The following is an 18767-nucleotide window of genomic DNA, read 5'->3' as shown; positions in this document are numbered from 1 at the left end:
CAAACCATTCTTGTAATAGCCATGATAAGGTAATATTTATTAATCATTATAGACTGATTGATATTTGATTACCAGAAAAGGATGTCTGGATATGTCCTATTTTCAGCAGGTACCATGGAAAAAACTGTCAAGTATTACAAAAACATTTTAAAAATAATAATTTTGCAGGCTTCAAAAATAATACTAAAACATTTCATCAGCAGTTTAAATAATTATACCAGATAAGACACAATGTGATAATATTGGTTAAAAATAGATACAACTTATATGACAGTAACTTAATATTAAGATAACTTTTATCCAGTTTATAAAAATTTAGTATAATACGAACAGGGTTATGGCATAGTTATGGCATACTTAGAGAGTCATTAATAAGTATAAAGGCCATCAAATGCATGCAAATATATTCCTTAACAAGTATCTCAAGATGTTTTAAGACCTATATTAGGATGATTATTAAGTATAATACATTTTGAGTAAACATACAAGAATAATTAAATATTTTAGAAAATGTTCAATGAAAATTTACAAAAAAGTGATACACTTACAACTACAGCATATGGAATTAAATGTAAACATTTAACATCATCATTTTTAGAGAACCATGAGGAAAATTGATATTAGCTTACAAAATATTTCATGATCATGTTTTACAAATTATGTTCAGTCAGATGTTTGCAGTTGCTAGAAGACATAAAACAATAAAACACTTACAAAACAATGCAGAAGGCACCCTAGTTCTAGAAATCCTGTCTCATTGTTGCATTGAAACTAACTTTTATAGCACAATCATAAAACAGTTTAATTTCAACTTATTTTCTTGAAGTTTTGCAAGTTAACTCTGTATGTTCCAGTTTCTACTGTTAAAATGTATACATTTATACAGGTATATAATGTATATACATTTCTGTTCTTTTCCATTAGGGTACACTGTGGACACATTCTTGAAGCTCAGTACTGTACAAACCCTGTTCAACACACACTTCTGTATGTAGAGTTTAATATACAGACAACACACAGTTCCAATATAGTGGCAACACAAGCAATTGCATCATGCTGGTATTCACAAATGACATTTAACTATTTACAAAATTCCAGTTAGCTGGGCTAGCAGTATCTCTTCCTGTTACATTTCTATATAAATCCTATTAATATTCACAAATGACATAAAATTATTTACAAAATTCCAGCTAGCTGGGCTGACAGTATTTCCCTTTTGTCACAAAAGCACAAAGTTAATAGATGCCAATACAAGGAAAACATATAGGGATCTACATATACAAATCTCAATATAATAGGAGGAATATTTACAGATCTTCATATGAATCTGTATAAAGAGTAAATTGAGGGAGAGAATGATTGTTAAACAAGGAGTTTTAGAGCAACTGGAGATACTGAGGATAAAATGGAATTCCTGATAACATTAATTATTTTATTACATTAAATTTAGAAAGACTGTAATGCAGTGAGTAGGGTAAATGGAAGAGTTACCTTGAAATTCTGTCCTCATCACCATTTTAGCGCCACATAGAGTAGCTGGCACAAAAGATAAGGCAAAGTAGCTATAGGGGATGAAATTGACATAGAAGGATGGAAAACGTAGCTGTGTTTGAGGATGGTATTATAGTTAACTTGGCTAACCTAGAACAGGATGTTTCAAAGTTGTTCAAGCTACTTAGACAATTTACAGAAATATCAGAATATAGAGTCAGTGAGGTCAAGACCAAGGCTATTTTTGTGAACTATGCTCCTAATCAGGATTTGATACAGAATCATCCAAAGTTAGGGGGACACTGCAGATTTCAATATTTGGGGGTATAGATAAGGAGATCCAAGGACTCTACCTTGGAAACATAGGATTAGATAAAGGAAAATATTTGCAATTTAATACAAAATGAAGATGTGATCGTGAATCATGACAAGCCTTCATATATGCCCCAAATAAATGTTTTTGAAACATTCTATAAAAGATAATAATGATATTTATTTGAGAAAGTGAGACACATGGGATTGATTGGCAGACAATCATTTTACCAGCTGAAGAAGGGGGTGTGGTTTTATCATATTTGCAGGGAGATCCTAATGCCACACAATTAAGATTAATATACTGCATTCAAAATAGAAATTTTAATTGTAAATGGAAGAAAATGATTCTTATGCAGGAAGGTTTTACTCAAAATATGCAATAGTTAGTATATGATCACAGGAATTAAATACAGAATAAGAAAGAAACGTAGGGGCAGTACAAATTTTTTTTTGTTAAATGTCATGAACAACAATGAATACTTACATTAGAAGTTTGAACTCTGGCCTATTTAACTAGGTAAACAGACTTTCTTTAGACATCATCTTACTGCAAAGATAATATACAAGGGAGAAATAAATATTATATAGGACACAGATAAGAGTGGAAGGGAAAAGATTGGAGTAGGCAGAATTTGTAAAGATATGTAACACAGGACTAAAGTATGATGAAAAAATAGGGGACTACATGGAAGTTTTGAGACATATGGTACGAACATTTAAAGAAGAAACTGCTAAAAGCCTAAACTTATTAAGATAATGGTGGAAGCAAATAAAATCAGAAGCAATGATAGAAGGCTAATAAGCAAGATCTATTAAGCATTAGTCGCAGGAAATAAAAATAACTAAAGTAAATAAATAAACAAATACATAAATAAAAAATTAAATAAATAAAAATAAATAAGCAAATTCAAAGATAGCAAAAAATAACTGACATGCTATTAATGGAAGGCAAACAATAAGAATTCTGTAGAGCACCCAACATAGGAATTAAGGCCAGGAAATTTAGAATACTTGTATGGAAATGCCTGCACAAATATTTTTATACTCTAAATAAGATCCATAATATGTGTTTCCAGGAATGTTGGAGATGTAATCAGAATGTAAAGTTATACTAGCAAGACATCTGTTGGAATTGTAATAATCTTGATAAATTTGAGGTTGCTGTTAAAAATGCAATTCAGAAAGCCTTTAGCTATGAGTGGCAACTGAATGAATTATACTTTTACCTTTCACCCACAGGAACAACTACATATAAGCACTCAGTAACCTTGATATTGTTGGCAGTTAAAAAAGTTAAAACCAAAAAAATGGAAAGTGTCATTGGAACAAAGTATAGAAAAATTATTCAAATGGTGGTTACAATTAAGAAGTTTAAAATGACTTCTACAGTTATCCAAATGAGTAAATTTCTTAGGAAGAAATGGAGGCATGAAGAGAATGCATGAGGAGACTAAGAAACGCCCTAGAAACTACAGAAAAGATAATTAATCCAGCATAAATATGATAAGAAATAATGTTCCTATAACTGCTATTTGTGAGAATCATATATTACTGGTATGGAAGATGGGGCCACAGGAATAATATAAGAGATGGTTAAGTGTGTACAATTGTTTTCCTTCTATTTTGCAATTAAAGTGTGGATGTGCATATTGTAAACTTTGGTACTGTACTGGACCATCTATATGAGTGGTTACAATTTTTACATAAAAAATGCTCCAGCCACCAGGGTAGAACATTAGTGTGCCATATATGAGGCTTGCACTGTTTGTTAGTGAAACAATCACATGTTTAAATATAGCAGCTTTTACAAAAAGAAGAACCATCTCAGTATCATGCCTTTGGTTGTTTGCTCCCCAGGTCTTCTTTGAAGTATCCCTGTGATCAAAACTGGTGCAGGCATGCCCCTGCTGCCCAAGCCATAAATTTTAACTAGAAAGTGAAGATTGATTGAGTTGAGCACACATCTTTCTGTAGCTGGAGAACCTTCAGTTTAGTCTTGACCTGCAACCAGTGGATCCATCATATAATGACTCTTTCAAAGTAGAACATGGGGGACCCACAGTTACATATGATCCATAGTTTACTAGGGTATCAGGCTGGGTATTTCTGCTGAGGTATTACAGCAAAGTTCACTGATGGGAAGTTCAGTGGTTGTATTCTAAGCGTGTATGTAGCAGTAGGATGAGGCATTCAAAAGTATTCTGATTTACAAATGGATACTACAACATACTATTTCGGAGTGAGCTGCTGGTACATTGCTTAAAAGTGATGTATGCCTTGGGAGTAAAAACAGTGTCTGATTGAGCTTGTTTTTAATTTTTCCTGCCCTGCTAATTCAAATCAATAGTTGGCTCCAGATTTGAGATTACCAAGCTAAATGCTAATCCTGGCCTGGAACTACCTTCCATGGAAATCAGAAGCTACTGAAATACTCAGCTTTAAGACAATGTTATTTCTTCCTAAAGAAAGGGGCAAATGCAATTATACTGCCCTGTTACTTAAGCCTTTGTGTATAATAATCTTTACTTTAGTGCTTACAAAAGATTGTAACTTGTATTCCTATCTGTTTAAAGATAAGGTATAAGGCCCTAAAACTGAAAAAAATATTGAGAATGCAAAAGCTTAAATCTTACTTCTTGTTGTAAACAGCAGAACACTGACTCTAACTGTAATTTTTCAGTGACAGATGACCTAAGATGAGAAAAAATGGTAGACTTGAGATTTTCAAATGACAGAATGTGTGAGTTGAGAGATTGAAGTTCTTTCACCTAAAAACGTCATCCTCATTAAAGAACAATAAATCCATCTTTTAAGTACATAACACAAAAAAGGTTCAAATATTTTGTCTAAAAGTGGTAAAGAGCACACATCAAAGGAATGTTCTGATAAAAGTGCTATACAAGTATAGTTTCCAGAGATATTCAATAAACAGCAGTAATTTAGAGTACCATCACTCAAAATTAACGTAACAGTCTAACAGAAACAAAATGGAAACAAAACGTTATATATTTGGGAGAAGATGTGCTATATGGGGAAAATAGTATGCTAATAAGTGGGCTGGACAGGGGATATGGGTTCTAATTGCCACACCATTGCCATTTGGATTTAAATGTGCAATGAAACTAACAGTATTTTTTTTTGGCTGCCATCACCAGTGCCTTATAAAATACAAAAGATCATTGGCCTTAAAGCTGTATGGTAAATATGATTGTTGCTTATGTGATAGAAAATATCAAGATAAGCCCCATTCTTCTTAACTACAGAGAAGAGTTATAACCACTTGTTCCTCAGGATTTCACCCTCCTCAGACTTATCCCAGTGCCTTTCAGTGTAGCTTTACTAACACTAATTGAAGCTTGACCAGAATTATTTTACACACACACACACACACACACACACACACACACACACACACACACACACACACACACACACACACACACAGCTTTATAAATGGAGGTAAATGATGACTCTACAGCACCAATCTATTCCTTCAATATTTAAGGTATGCTGTCACCTGTTAGTCAAAAGTAGCAAGACACGCATACACCTCCTGTTTACCCTTAAATAAGCCAGTCTTTAAGTACCTGAATGGTAGTAACTACTCAAGCCACACCATGTCATCATGAACAGATACCACACAGTTAGTTGAAAGGTTAAATGGTACATTCCTTTACTTGAAATAAGTACATTATTTCTTTGTCAAATAAATGTGCAAATAATGAAATATTTGCAACAGAAAGAAAAAAAAAAACACGTTCAAAATGGTTTTTAAGGGCCAAAAAAAAACACAAACAAGATAAAGTTTAAACTTAAAGCTGTTGGATTCTCATTAAAGATGCATTGGCCCTTTCTATATATTGCTTTTAAATTCAAAATACAATGTTTACAGAGTCCTTAAAGGCAGTAGCTCTGCCCAAGGGTGTATTCCATCAGTAGCAATTAACCAACTAGGACTAAAAAATATATATCCAAAGTAAAATAACTTGACTGAAAAGAAATAAATGTTGAAAGGACTCCAGTCGCAACTAAACAGATTCAAGAATTTATTAAAATATAAAGTCAGTAAAATAACATGAATGCTTTCATCTCACCACAGAGACTTCATCTGTCAAATAATTGCTTCCACATCACTTTCTTAAATACCCACTTTAATTAACCCCTTGCAGTACATGTCATATAAAATAGCCATTCACATTATAAATATAATGTAAAAAAAGTATTTACCAAGCTAAAATGTCATAACCTTTTCCACAAATTAAAAAAATTAAAATAATAAATCAATTTTTCATTTATACATATAGTACCAAGAATGACAAAACCAAAACATATTATTTAACCCTCCATTCATCCTATAATAGCTGCCCTTTCCCTTAAAATGGGTTTAACAGATACATATTCATTCAGACCAGGAGGGAAGGTAGCTTTTAACCTGTTGCCATATCAACGCTAAATATACCAGTTTGGAGGTTGCACAATTACCTTTTTTGAAATAGATTTTACCCTGCAGTCCATTTTCTAAGGTTAGATTTGTTGATCACCCTCAAGTAGTTCCTTAACATTCTTTCCTATCTTGTAGGTAAACCTCAGCTTGTCACCCACTATTTCACTTAGAGCAATACTGATTTTAAAAGTGTTCCAATTAGCTTGTAGTATGTCACTCAAAGGTTTGGTAAAGTGGTTAAACTCAGTAATAAATGTGTTATCAAACTCTTTTGCTGAATCCTGAGTGTTTTCTGTATCAAGCCCCACCCCCAAAAGGGGAGGGTGTAACTGGTACCCCATCATTTGAGAACGTCCTCCAAAATTTTGGTGACCAGTTCACTAGGGTAGCCCCTGTTAGTGAACATTTATTTCAGCTTATTTAATTCTGTCCCTAGTTCATTCTGGTCAGATGTCATCCTAGCTATCCTAATAGCTTGACCCTTCACTAGGTTTCTTTTTTGAAATCGGGGGTGACAACTATCATAGTGCAAATAGCTGTTAAACCAGGTAGCCTTCCTATGGATGTTAGATTTAAATCCCCCAATAATGTGTGACACAGTTACATTCAGGTATTTAATTATGTCCTTGTTCTACTCGTGTGTAAATTTAAAATATGTGGTGCAACCATTTAGGAATCTAGGTATTCCCTCGTGGACACCATCCCACAAAATAAAGATGTCATCCAAATACATCACATATAAGTGCAGGAATTTTGAAAAGGTACTATTAAGGACATATTGCCTTTTCCATCCCAACATAAGATTTGCCCCCATCACTACTCCAGTGACTTGCTGAAAATATTCACCCTGGAAGTGAATGTAGTTATTCTCCAGGATAAGTTCCATTAATTCAACTAATAAGTTAGCCAGTTCGTCCAATAGTATGGGTTGAAAAGTAAGGGATTCCTGGAAAAATTTAAGTCCCTCATTCTTGTGGATGACTGAGAACAAATTTTTTACATCAATGGTCAAAAAAATCAGACATTCCTTCCAAATGGAAGATTTTAATCTACTCATCCCATTAATACATTATGGTCTATATATACTGCTAGTGGGTGGGTTTTTGAACCACTAGTTGAAACTATAGGCCTAAATGGTGGATTTTCAACTGATTTGTGAATTTTTGTTATTCCGAAGAAGTTAGGTATAATAGGGTTAACCTGTGCCAAAAAATTGTAAGTAGCTACACTAATCCTACCGTCTATTAAGTACTCTTCTAGGTATGAGTCAATTCTCCATTAAGCAATAGATATCTCATTCCTTGAAACCAGGGTATAAGTCTCAATGCTAGTCAAAAGGTTGATCATGGCATTGTTGTCTCATAAAACAGTTGAAGTGTTTTATTTTCCTCTTTAGTAATATTATAAGAAGGGCTAGGGTCCTTTGAAACCTTTTCATAAATGTCCTCAATTACACATTTTCCAAAATACATGCAAAATTGGGTGGACGGGTGGGTTGAAAGTGATGTTTCTTTTAAGCTCACTAACCCTACTTCTTAAATTATTCCCAACTTAATTTTCCTTAAAAAATATGCTCAAGTTAACTTTCCTTAAAAATAGTTCAAGGTCAAGAAGAATTTGTGTTATATCAGCCTTAAACTGGGCACAGATTTTAGCCCTTTCAAAAACAAAGTAAAATGTTCTTTCACTAACTCTCTGTCAGTGTAGTTGTAAATCTTAAAATCCTTAAATTGCCCAACTATACCATTCCTGTCATATTTTATGCATTCCTCTTCCTCCTTGCCCCTGCTTGGAGTTCTGTATACCCCTGAGATTTATGAGCACCTTTATGATATAAGAACTAGAAAATAAACTAGTGCCTTATACAAACACTCATGTGAGTGTGTCAAATTTTGGGGCTTCAAGTTTAATATCTTGGATGTAGTTAAAAAGAACCCAAGAGGAGGTGATTGGAAAATAACATTAGTAAAAAGGGAGTTGATGTGGCAACTTAGGTTAAAAGCCACCTTCCTCCCTGGTCTGAATGAATATGTATCTGTTTCCTGGCTCTTTTGATGGGTTTATATACTTGTAGGAGTAGTTTGTTAGTAGAGTGGAGATTTCTGGGGGGAGTTTAAGACTGTAAGATAGATTTTAAGGCAGGGCAGCTGTTGGTTTCAAACATTTTCAAGCTAGATGAACCAGGTCTGAACATTTGCGACTTTATAAGTTTAAGTCCATGTGTGGAAACACTGAATGCTGCAGACTCTGCAAGTACTTTGCATTTTAGTTTTAATTTATATTTGAATAGTCCATGGCATGATCCAGTTATTGGCTAAAATATTATTTTCCGAAGTTTACCACTCAGGAGTGGCGGGCCACTGGCTTGGCCTGCTGAGCAGACACCCACCCTTTTTGGTTTGCTTTAAAAAACAAGTAGGTGGGTTTCCACATGATCAGATGAACTTGTCTTCTCAAAATTGTTGGTGTCCCAGGCTAAGCTACTCCTAGGATATATCTCTGTCTTTTAGCCAGGCCATAGAAATATTCCTGCAGATGCTGAATAACCCTTTTCTGTTTTTTCTTTATATTAAATGCACAGAACTTCTATTTTGGTTACGATCTTAAAGGGTCTGAATTGTTTCTTGGTAAGACGACATTATCTTTTGCAAGCTTTATTGCATAACAGCTGTAGTCAGTGCAAAATAGCTGTAGAGCTTTGAAAAAGGGCAATTATTTATTTCTCAACATTGAAAAATATATTTCATATAGGGAAGAGTTCCTTCCACCTAGCTGGCTACCATTTGCAGAAAAAAATTGGTAACCTCTGCAACAGTCTTTTAAAATGCGATCAAACTGCTTCCACTCAGGTGGGTAAAAACTCAGAGAAGAATCAGATTGCTTATATTTGACTTGGTGAAGATAAGCTAAAAACATCTATCTGGAATTATACCAAGTAAAGGCACAAAATATCAATGCAAGTTACAGTATCATGTTCCCAGGCTTAATTAAAATCACCATTGTGCAGTGTTTACATATTGAGTCTTAAATAGCATTTACAACTTTAGTTTAAAAATCGGGGAACTTTTCTCAGAAACAATTTTCAGTCACTTAACTCTAGATTTCCTGACAATTTCACCATGAAGTGTTACAACAAGACTGATAAAATGAAGCGGGTTTCCAACCTGAAGTGATGCAATTTGATTGTACTCTTTTGCCACATGGAAACAATAACAAATAAAAATGCTCAGGATTACCCTTTAGAGCTGTGGTTACTGACACTATGACTCTAGCTCCCATTTCATGGCTTATATATGGTTTCACTTGCTTCTAGCAGCTTCCTAGAGACATTCATTTTTCATCATTGCTGAAAGCAATACACAGTTACACAGCAGCTCCCAAATGCCCTGATTTGCATGCAAAATTAACATGTTGTCCCAGCAGCCTGAGTTAGATGTTAGCTGGCCAGAGAATTTACTTTGGTGTGATCCTGTGCTTGGTTAACAGCAGTTATTCTCATAATTCACATTTTTTTAAGTTTGCCCCCCCCCCCTCCCCACCTATGGACTTGACTGACCATAACAACTCTCATTAGGACAACAGATTGTCTTAGATGTCTCACATAGTTTACTTTAATTCAAGGCTTGACATGTCAGTGGCACAATCTATCTTCAGTTCTGAGTTGTTTTTGAAATAAAAAAGGAGACTGTTAATGTTGTTACTCATTTTGATTCTAGGATTTATTGAATCCCTTTTGAAATGCTGGAACTCTCAGAAAATGTCTAAAAAATAAGATTAAAAAGAAGAGGACAAGAGTGAATATTGGACATAGCTCTTCTTCTTTGTTTATTTATTTATTTATTTATTTTTGCATGAGGGCAAACACCCCATGCCCACCTGATTTCATTATATACTATTTCTGAGACTACCATAACTTGGAAAAAAGTGAATATTCTGAGAAATGACAATTTTGTTCTTATTATATGCAAGTCTGTATTTTTGGTCATTCAGTATCCACATTCCAGGATGTGGCATTGTCTTAACATTTCAAATGGTTACCCTACTGGTGCAAAGTTTATAACTAGAATTGTTATTGTTGTATTGTATTAATAAAATGTAATTATCGATTATAAAGGGCTAATTGACTATGTGTCTTGTAACACACACACACACACACACACACACACACACACACACACACACACACACACACACACACACACACACACACACAAGCAAGCAAGCTTTATATATGTTGCAAATCTACTCTACCAACAACAATATATCAGTTGACTGATCTTTCTTTTTCCAAATGACATGTTAAGTCTTTGCAGTATAACAATTTTTCTGGGACTTTAGAGGTGAAATAATAGTTCAAATCCTATATATATATATATATATATATATATATATATATATATATATTTATTTATAAGAAATAAATATGGTCTCCTTTCATTTACTCTATTTAATACCATTAATAGAATTAGCTTCATTCTTTCCTGTATATAGATGTGTTAAAAACTGTAACAAAACAATGGTAATGACCATAAATTCCATTTAACAATTGTGGGTGTAATTCACTGACTTTCATCTTACTGAAAGGAAATGACAATGTTTTTAATAATTAATCAGTACATAGTGCATAGAAAGCTACTATTAAGTGTAGATGCATGCCATATGATTATTTTCACAGTCAGGAATATAAGAACATGAAATTTTAAACCTCTGTAAAATGAATTTATTTCATTTCTTACCTGATATTTCATCCTTGACAGGAATCCAGCTACATTCTTCAGCGAGTTTGATATCAGTGGCATTCTCCAAGGAGCAAAAATGAGGGGATTTCCTTCCATAAAAGCTGTCGTCAATCTCTATAACCTCTCCTGGTCCACAGTGAAGTGTGCTATTAAAATGATCACAAGCAATGGCATGGCCAAGTTCTGAAAGGGGAATGCAGAATAAATGCTTGGTTACTGATATCTTGTCAACTAACTATAAAAAGTGATCCCCTGAGAACCCCCTATATTCTGAAGATCAAGAACTGGAAAGACACATGTTGTGTACAATGAAAGGTGAAGCATGTAGTACCTCTAGGGTCTGGTGGGATTTTTAAAGTACATTCAACAGCTCTTATGTATGCTAACTGTAAATGTGCTTTAGCCATTTGGAGGTCTGACAAAGCAAACCATTTCTCACTCACCTTATAGCATGTTTGGGTTTCACAAGACTTTTCCTAAGGTCTCTGGAAGAGTTTTCTTCTGTGTGTTTAAATGTAAGATGTTTGGCTGTAAGCAGCAAACATAAGCATGAGACAGCAAGAGCTAACATGAACACAAAAACTGTAGAGGAAAAGCAGTATGCAACACCAATAATGGCCATAAAACCACACGACTAGACTGTCTGAATGAGTTTCTTATTAAGAACTAGATTCAGATCAAATGATTTAATATGCATAATGGATTATTTTGCACTGGATTAGTTGCTGGTGTTAAAAGCAGAAGTATCTCCTAATGAGCCCTGTACATAACAAGCATTATTACACTGCTGTAAATAAATACTTAAACCCCTCGGGCTATGTAAGTGGTGGCTAATATATCAAATAATGCAACTGCCTAACATTTTTTTTTCATTGAAGTGAAAAATACAATGTATCATAATGATTCCTGGCTGCCAGTATTGCTAACGGTGTTGTTTCCTTTCTTCCCTGCTTGTGTCAAACCATTGTGTCAATCATAAGTAAAATTAAAATAAACACACAAGTGCAGAATTTGGGGTTAACATGCCTTGTTTTGATTCCCTTTGCGAATATTCAACATACGCATATGTCTATATTCTAGCATTTAGTTTACAATGTAAATTTCTTAAAGTATTCATATGTAGTGCTTGTATTCCTGTGAACCAGAATTCTAGAGAATTTCTTCAGCATACACATAGCTTTATCAGCAATAATCTATGTACTGTTTATCTAATTCTCAAGGAAATTTAGAATTTTGCAGGGATGCTGATTGACCTAACTTAATAATATAGTGTCTATAGAAACATACCAACTTTTTGTTGTTGTTATATGGAAAATTGTACAATGAAAGTTTATTTGTATACAAAAATGGGTACACTGATTGCACAGAGTAATCAGCATGCTTTTTGTAAATCAAGCATTACCCACAAGAAGAAGTCCATCCAATAAATAGAACTTCAGCAGTCATTGTTATCATAGCTCAAGCTCTGTTCATAATAAAAAAAAAAAAACAATATAGTCACCATCTCCTCCAATTCCAGCTTTAATTTAACTGTAGCCTCTGCTTATATGAAAAGGTATGCATATGTTACTCAAGTAGTCAACATGACATTTTGCTTAATATTGGCCTATTTTACCATTGTCTGTGAAGCAGCTACTTTTCTAGGTGCTCCATTAATTGTTTTGAAGCATTTTATTGATAACTGATATCTAGTTAGTGACTTCACATGGCAAACCCTATTTTTATGAAGGATTTCCCCATTACCTGACCTAAAGAAGATTTCTTTAATGATGTTGTTTCACTGTGATTATCCCAGAGTGAATATTTCTATTCATTGATAGTGAGGAAGGATATAAAGGGAGGCAATACTGAAGTTTAATAGTTTTGAAAGGTGCCGCACTTAATAACAATGTAGCTCTACTTTGAAAATAAAGCCATGCAAACATTTTCAACAATTTGTGGTGGTGGGTATAAGTTGTGAATGGTACATCAAATTGTAAAGCAATGCATGTTATTGTAGAAAATGAAATCTTAGCCACTTTTTAACAAAATATTTTGTTTAGAAAACTGTTCAGAATACATTAATTGAGAGAGTTTTAAAGGGCAAACCACAATTACTTACAAAGTCTATAAACTGGTGCCACAGAATTTACAAAGGAGGTGATAATTAGAAACCTAAATAAACCCACAGTGAATCAATGAAATTAATTCATATACTGTTAGCATTTTCACTGATTTCTACTATTGTCTATATAATTCTGGAAAGGTATGTTGTTCTTAAATTATGCAAGATAGGAATTGTTCTTTCACTATACAAGAAAAAGTAGGTAGGTATAATCTATCAAAAATGCTGTTACATTGCTGGATACCATTGTAAAGATTTTGTTAGAGCAAGTAAGTTATGCTCTGCCCTTTTTAAGCTACTTATATTGACTATCAGTTTAACATTATAAAACCAGAGGTGGGTGGGCCTTGACAGTGGTATGCAACTGTTTCTTGTAAAATTATTGAATAAATAAATACAGGCATTTCAAAAGGCAGTCTATTTTTCTGTAACCTTCTGAAGCATTTCTTAAATGTTGAGCCCAGCCTGTCTTGTTAAGTCTGAGCCTCAGAGAATGCCTAAACAAATCTAAACATGCGGTATAATAAACTCATTAACTATCCAGTATTACTTTTATGAGGGATTAAGTATCGGTGCAGAAGCATACAGTGAATATATATATATATATATATATATATATATATATATATATATATATATATATTATTTATTATTATTAAGCTTGATTACTTGTAGTTTGTATGTGCATGTTTGTGTGTGTGTGTGTGTGTGTGTGTGTGTGTGTGTGTGTGTGTGTGTGTGTGTGTGTGTGTGTGTGTGTGTGTGTGTGTGTGTGTGTGTGTGTGTGTGTGTGTGTGTTTCTAAGAGGGACTGTATGTATGTAGGTAGAATACACAAAATGTGTAATGCATGAAATATCTTGTATCATAGGCGTGTTCCCTACTTTTTTAGTACAACCCATTTCATGAATTACTACACCCTGAATAATCCATTATTATTGTTATTATTATTATTATTATTATTATTGTTATTATTATTATCATCATATTTTCGGATTACTGTTTCCACTCATTTCTGGGAGATTTCATAATCAAACAGAATATCAATGAACTGGCAATTTTACAAACATAGTGTATATTTTGACTCATCCTATAAATGGGTTGTGCGCAGTTTATTTTGTACATAGTCCTGACAGTAGCAGCATTTTTACAACTGACAACACTTACCTGTTGCACCACTGCACCGCCCAAACCTACAGCAGTTTTAATAAAAACACCCACTAGCTCCAGATTTGAAAACATTCTGATATTTTCTGAGTGCACAAGATAAACAGATATATACCAAATAATATTAGAATGCTACTAAATGATTAGGTCAAAACACATAATAAAGCAACACATAAAAATAGGATGAGGCTTACCATGCTGGCAGATAAAGAAATACTCTTGGTTGCAGTCATCTGTGGCACCCCACATGAATTTGGAATTCTTCAGTATATATCCACATTGAGCTGTGGGTGATGAAGGCTGATCTGTATACCAGTTGCTGTAACTTACATCAGATGTATCGAGCCAAGACAAAACTCCTGCAAACCAAAACAAGCTTCTGTTTCCGGATGACTATATATGGCAGAAATGCTCTTATGTAAATAAATTGTAAATAACTAAATGCATTTAAAAAATTAGGCTGCAGGGTATAGAGTACTGAACCTCACTTTATGCAGATTAAATAAATAGCAGTGTGCTACCAAATAAATACTGATAATGCTCCCAATCTGCTCTTAAATTACATTATATTGTCCCCTGCATTCATCCTTGCAACCATTTTCATACATAGCACTTATTATTGGATTTTAGCTTTACTGAAAACTTCACTTTGGAAAGTGATTTCTCCCTCCCATACACAAGCAATACATTTGGTTGCATCTGATTATTCTGCATCATATGCTCACTTACTTATTATATAAATGGCTGCTGCAACATATTTTTTCCTGGTCTGTCTTAAGGACTATAACATGTTTTATTGGAGTAATGGCACAACTGTGGCTCATTTCATCTGTAGTACTACCAGAAAATAACATAAATCTCTCTAGAAATCACTCTGTTCCTCTTCATAAAGAAATGAAAAACATGGACCATAGCACTAGTGAACTGTAAACAATATAGCCCTACTTTCAGTCACTGTTTTGGACACATTTTATATTAAGTAAGTCATTTTATAATAAACTGTACAATGCCACAATGAACCATTATAAGTAGAATAATGTGATGTCAGCATTCTGAAACCTCATTCTCAGTATTTTATTGTTAGTCAATTGATTTGTGTATATTTTAAATATATGCAAATGATGTATTTTGACACATTGTAACTATGCTTACACTTTATTACACTTTTAGCACCACATATTGTATACATAATGCAAATCCAGTACAAAAATAACAACACTGTGATCCATTGTTAATTATCAAAATATTGTTCCTCTCCTTTAGCATGCCAATGTCTTGTTTCTGGCTACATCCAAAATATGTAAGTGTACAAATGCAAGAGACATCATGTATGACTACTTATCAAAAACACCTACTAAACTTTTTTCTTTATGTATTTTATTCTAAAATATACTTTACCTTTCTACATAGAAAATGTTTACAGGTACCACAAAAACAGCAAACCTTAAACTAAATGTGACAAAAAATGTCTCGGATCTGTACAGGATATATGTTAGTAAAACAGATTGCAGAGTTAGTCATTCACAGTACATTACAGAAATCATTCTTCACTGAGGAAACACTGGAATATGGTCTGGTTGATCCTTTTTCATGCCTTTACATATGTCATTATAATAGGGCTACAAGAAAAAGTTTTACAAATGAACACAATGAAAACAATATTATCAAAACAACAAAATAAAGCAAACTAAATTTAAAAATACAGAACTTAAATCTTAAAAAATATGCATTTATTGGAACAAACCCCAGGTGCCTCAGCTGAATACCTTCAAGGCAAAGCAAAAAAGAAACACTACCCAAACTGACATTTAAATAAAATAAAAAAAATAAAATAATATATCTAAACAGATGTGTCTAAATAAAAAGCTCTAATAAAATACTGTGTATTCAGTTGATTGGATAAAATGTCTGAAAAGCTTAGATTCTACAAAAGCAAGTAGAAAAGTATCAAAATTTCTTAAACTATGCATTTCATAAGTCTACCAAACATTTCCTAACAAAGCCCTCTTCTAATGCAGACAAATGAAGCTTTGTCTGTGACCACCTGGCTGATGTTCAACTAGCTGTTTGGACACTAGAGAGAGTGGGGAAGTAGCTTAGGAGTAAGTGACTGTCATATGTCCTCCTGTCCTGGTTGGAGGGAGGCAGCTATGGTACACCACGTGGGTATCACCTAGTGGAAGTAATGAGTACTATACTGACACAGCCAGGCCCTGGGAAGCACCACTGCATGCCAGGGTGGAAACAGCATGCCTGGGATAATACAGTATGTACACAGAGGGATGCATATCACTGAGGTCTAGCAGCTATTTGTGGAGCTTTGCAGAGTTACTGACAGGGTTTGGTGCTCCGGGTATGGAGGTCCACCTGACTTTCTGACTGACTCACTACCTATTTCCCCACTCTTGGCTCTCGAAGTTGATTTTACCGGTATGTCTGCCCCAGGATTGAGAGTCTTCTCTCGTACAGAAAGGAGATGAGCCCAACCTCCATCTTGAATGGGAAATCTGCTGTGATCTGGTTGGAGTGATTGAGTCATGGGGGCACTCCCAACCTCATGGCCTAGTACCACAGTGTGATTTGGGATATAAGGGGGCTTGTTTTACCCATTGTATAGGCCCAGTCACTGTTCTCCAATTGAAGAAATGAGTGGGCCAATTGGGAACCTAACAACCAGACTAACAACTTTGATATCACACACATCCATGTATTTTAAAATGTGGGATGTCTGGCCAACATACCACTTTCTGTTTGTCCAATTACAGAAAATATAATAAATACAATAAAGGTGAACAGCTAAAATGTGACCAGTTTTAAGCGTCTCTTACTGATAAGTTCATCTCTCCTTGAGACTAGCTTCTTATACTGCACTTAATACAAGGAAATATCCTGCATTCCTACACCATCTTTTGGATGGTCAAATTTTATAATACAGTATATCCTTAACAAAGTAGGAGTGCTTGAAAACAGCTTATGTAACATGCACTCTGAATGTAAAACATGCTAATTTGACTTCATGACTTACCTGATATAAGGAGAGAAATCAGAGTATTTAGCCACCAAAAAATTCAGGGAAGGACCCTTGGAAATTCTTACAAAGTATTTTTATCTTGTACTCTATGCATAATCACCATGTCATCTTATCTCATTAACTTTTCCAGATGCTTGCAAGATGGAGGATTGCTTATTGCGCTACTCACCCAGATGCCCAGTACTATCACCTTGTGCTTATTCCTGCTCAGAATCTAAAGAGTTACTGCTGGAAGCTGTCAAAAATAACCATAAGGAAAGACATCCAAGTAAATATGGGGAAACAGCACTCTCTGCATGTGAAAAAAAGAACTCAGAGAATTAAGATTCCTGTATAGTTTGTAAGTTACAAACTCACCAAGTACTTCCCTCAAACTGACATCAGTGAAAAACTGCTTGTTAATAGACCCCCCAATGAATGTAAGGTTCCATATGGTGAAGTTTAATAGAAATAAAAAATAATACCTTTTATTACCACTTAGGAATAGCAAATTATCAGTGTAACATTTATTAGTCATGAAAATCATTGGGGATGCACATATTTACAATGCAAAGGTCAACATATAAAATTTTGGCCTGGGCAGAGATAAGCAATGCCACCATTGCAGTCTCACCGATCTCTTAGTAATAGCTGCCATTTAATCTAAAACCCTTAAGAGTGTGATAAAATAGAATAAAGCCTCTATAAAAAAGGACTATAACCCCTCTTCCACAACTGATGCTACTGACTGAATTGCCTTCATTTATGGTATAGGTATTACTATTAGCATCCATAACTAGCCACTGATAATCATCTTGCAATTTCACATCAATTAATATCTCTTAAGATCTCTCCACTATCTTTTGTATGAGAAGAATGTTAGATATGCAGTTTTTCTGAACTGAACTGAACAATAATTCCATATTATATTGACAAACAAAACAATATATGAGACTGAGTCTCCTAGCAGGGTAGTCACAATGTGTGTATGTGTTTGGCAGTGAACAACACATATAGCTTTTGTAAGATGAGAGAGAGAAGACTTCCTAGCATCTTCCTTTTCCAAGACCAAGAAACCCATTTTCATTTTGGGTGTCAAAATAGAACCCTTCCTCCTTCATAGGTCTATTTTTGAGCATGTTATACAAGCAGATATTATTTATAATAGTGTCAGAAATTGAATGGTAATCCTCTCTAATCAAAACAACAGTATTGTCTCCTTTATCAGATGAAAACACAGCATATTTACCGCTATAACCATGTAACCTCAACAGAACTTACCATTCATTCTTGGTTAAATTAAACTTTCTGCTTTTCTATAAACTTAAAAGAAAAAAAGTTTCCATAATGCCTTCATGACAATCTTTTTTAAAAAAACATTCCTAATCTTGTGCAATACTGGTAAAAAAGGCACTTTTAATATGAATTGTAGTATATTTAAAATGTGTAACTGTTATTATATACTAGAAAAACATGTTTACTCTGATGGAATACCATT

The 18767-nt window shown here is 34.1% G+C and overlaps 1 protein-coding gene across 1 annotated transcript in view; it reads right to left on the bottom strand.

Moving 5' to 3' along the window:
- The window catches only part of PKD1L2 (polycystin 1 like 2), a 1522374-nt gene that overhangs the window by 1481571 nt on the left and 22036 nt on the right, over positions 1-18767 (bottom strand). The window contains exons 3-4 of the mRNA XM_044081586.1: positions 14454-14615; positions 10987-11172 (exon numbers count right to left, since the gene is read on the bottom strand). Of these exons, the coding sequence (XP_043937521.1) occupies positions 10987-11172; positions 14454-14615 (348 nt within the window). The remainder of the gene's footprint in view (positions 1-10986; positions 11173-14453; positions 14616-18767) is intronic.

Source organism: Protopterus annectens, chromosome 8.part1 (genome assembly GCF_019279795.1).
Source record: "Protopterus annectens isolate FY-2018-M chromosome 8.part1, PAN1.0, whole genome shotgun sequence".
Taxonomy (NCBI): Eukaryota; Metazoa; Chordata; order Ceratodontiformes; family Protopteridae; genus Protopterus; species Protopterus annectens.
Note: the sequence above shows the minus strand (reverse complement) of the source record. Positions and strands in the feature narration are given on the sequence as shown.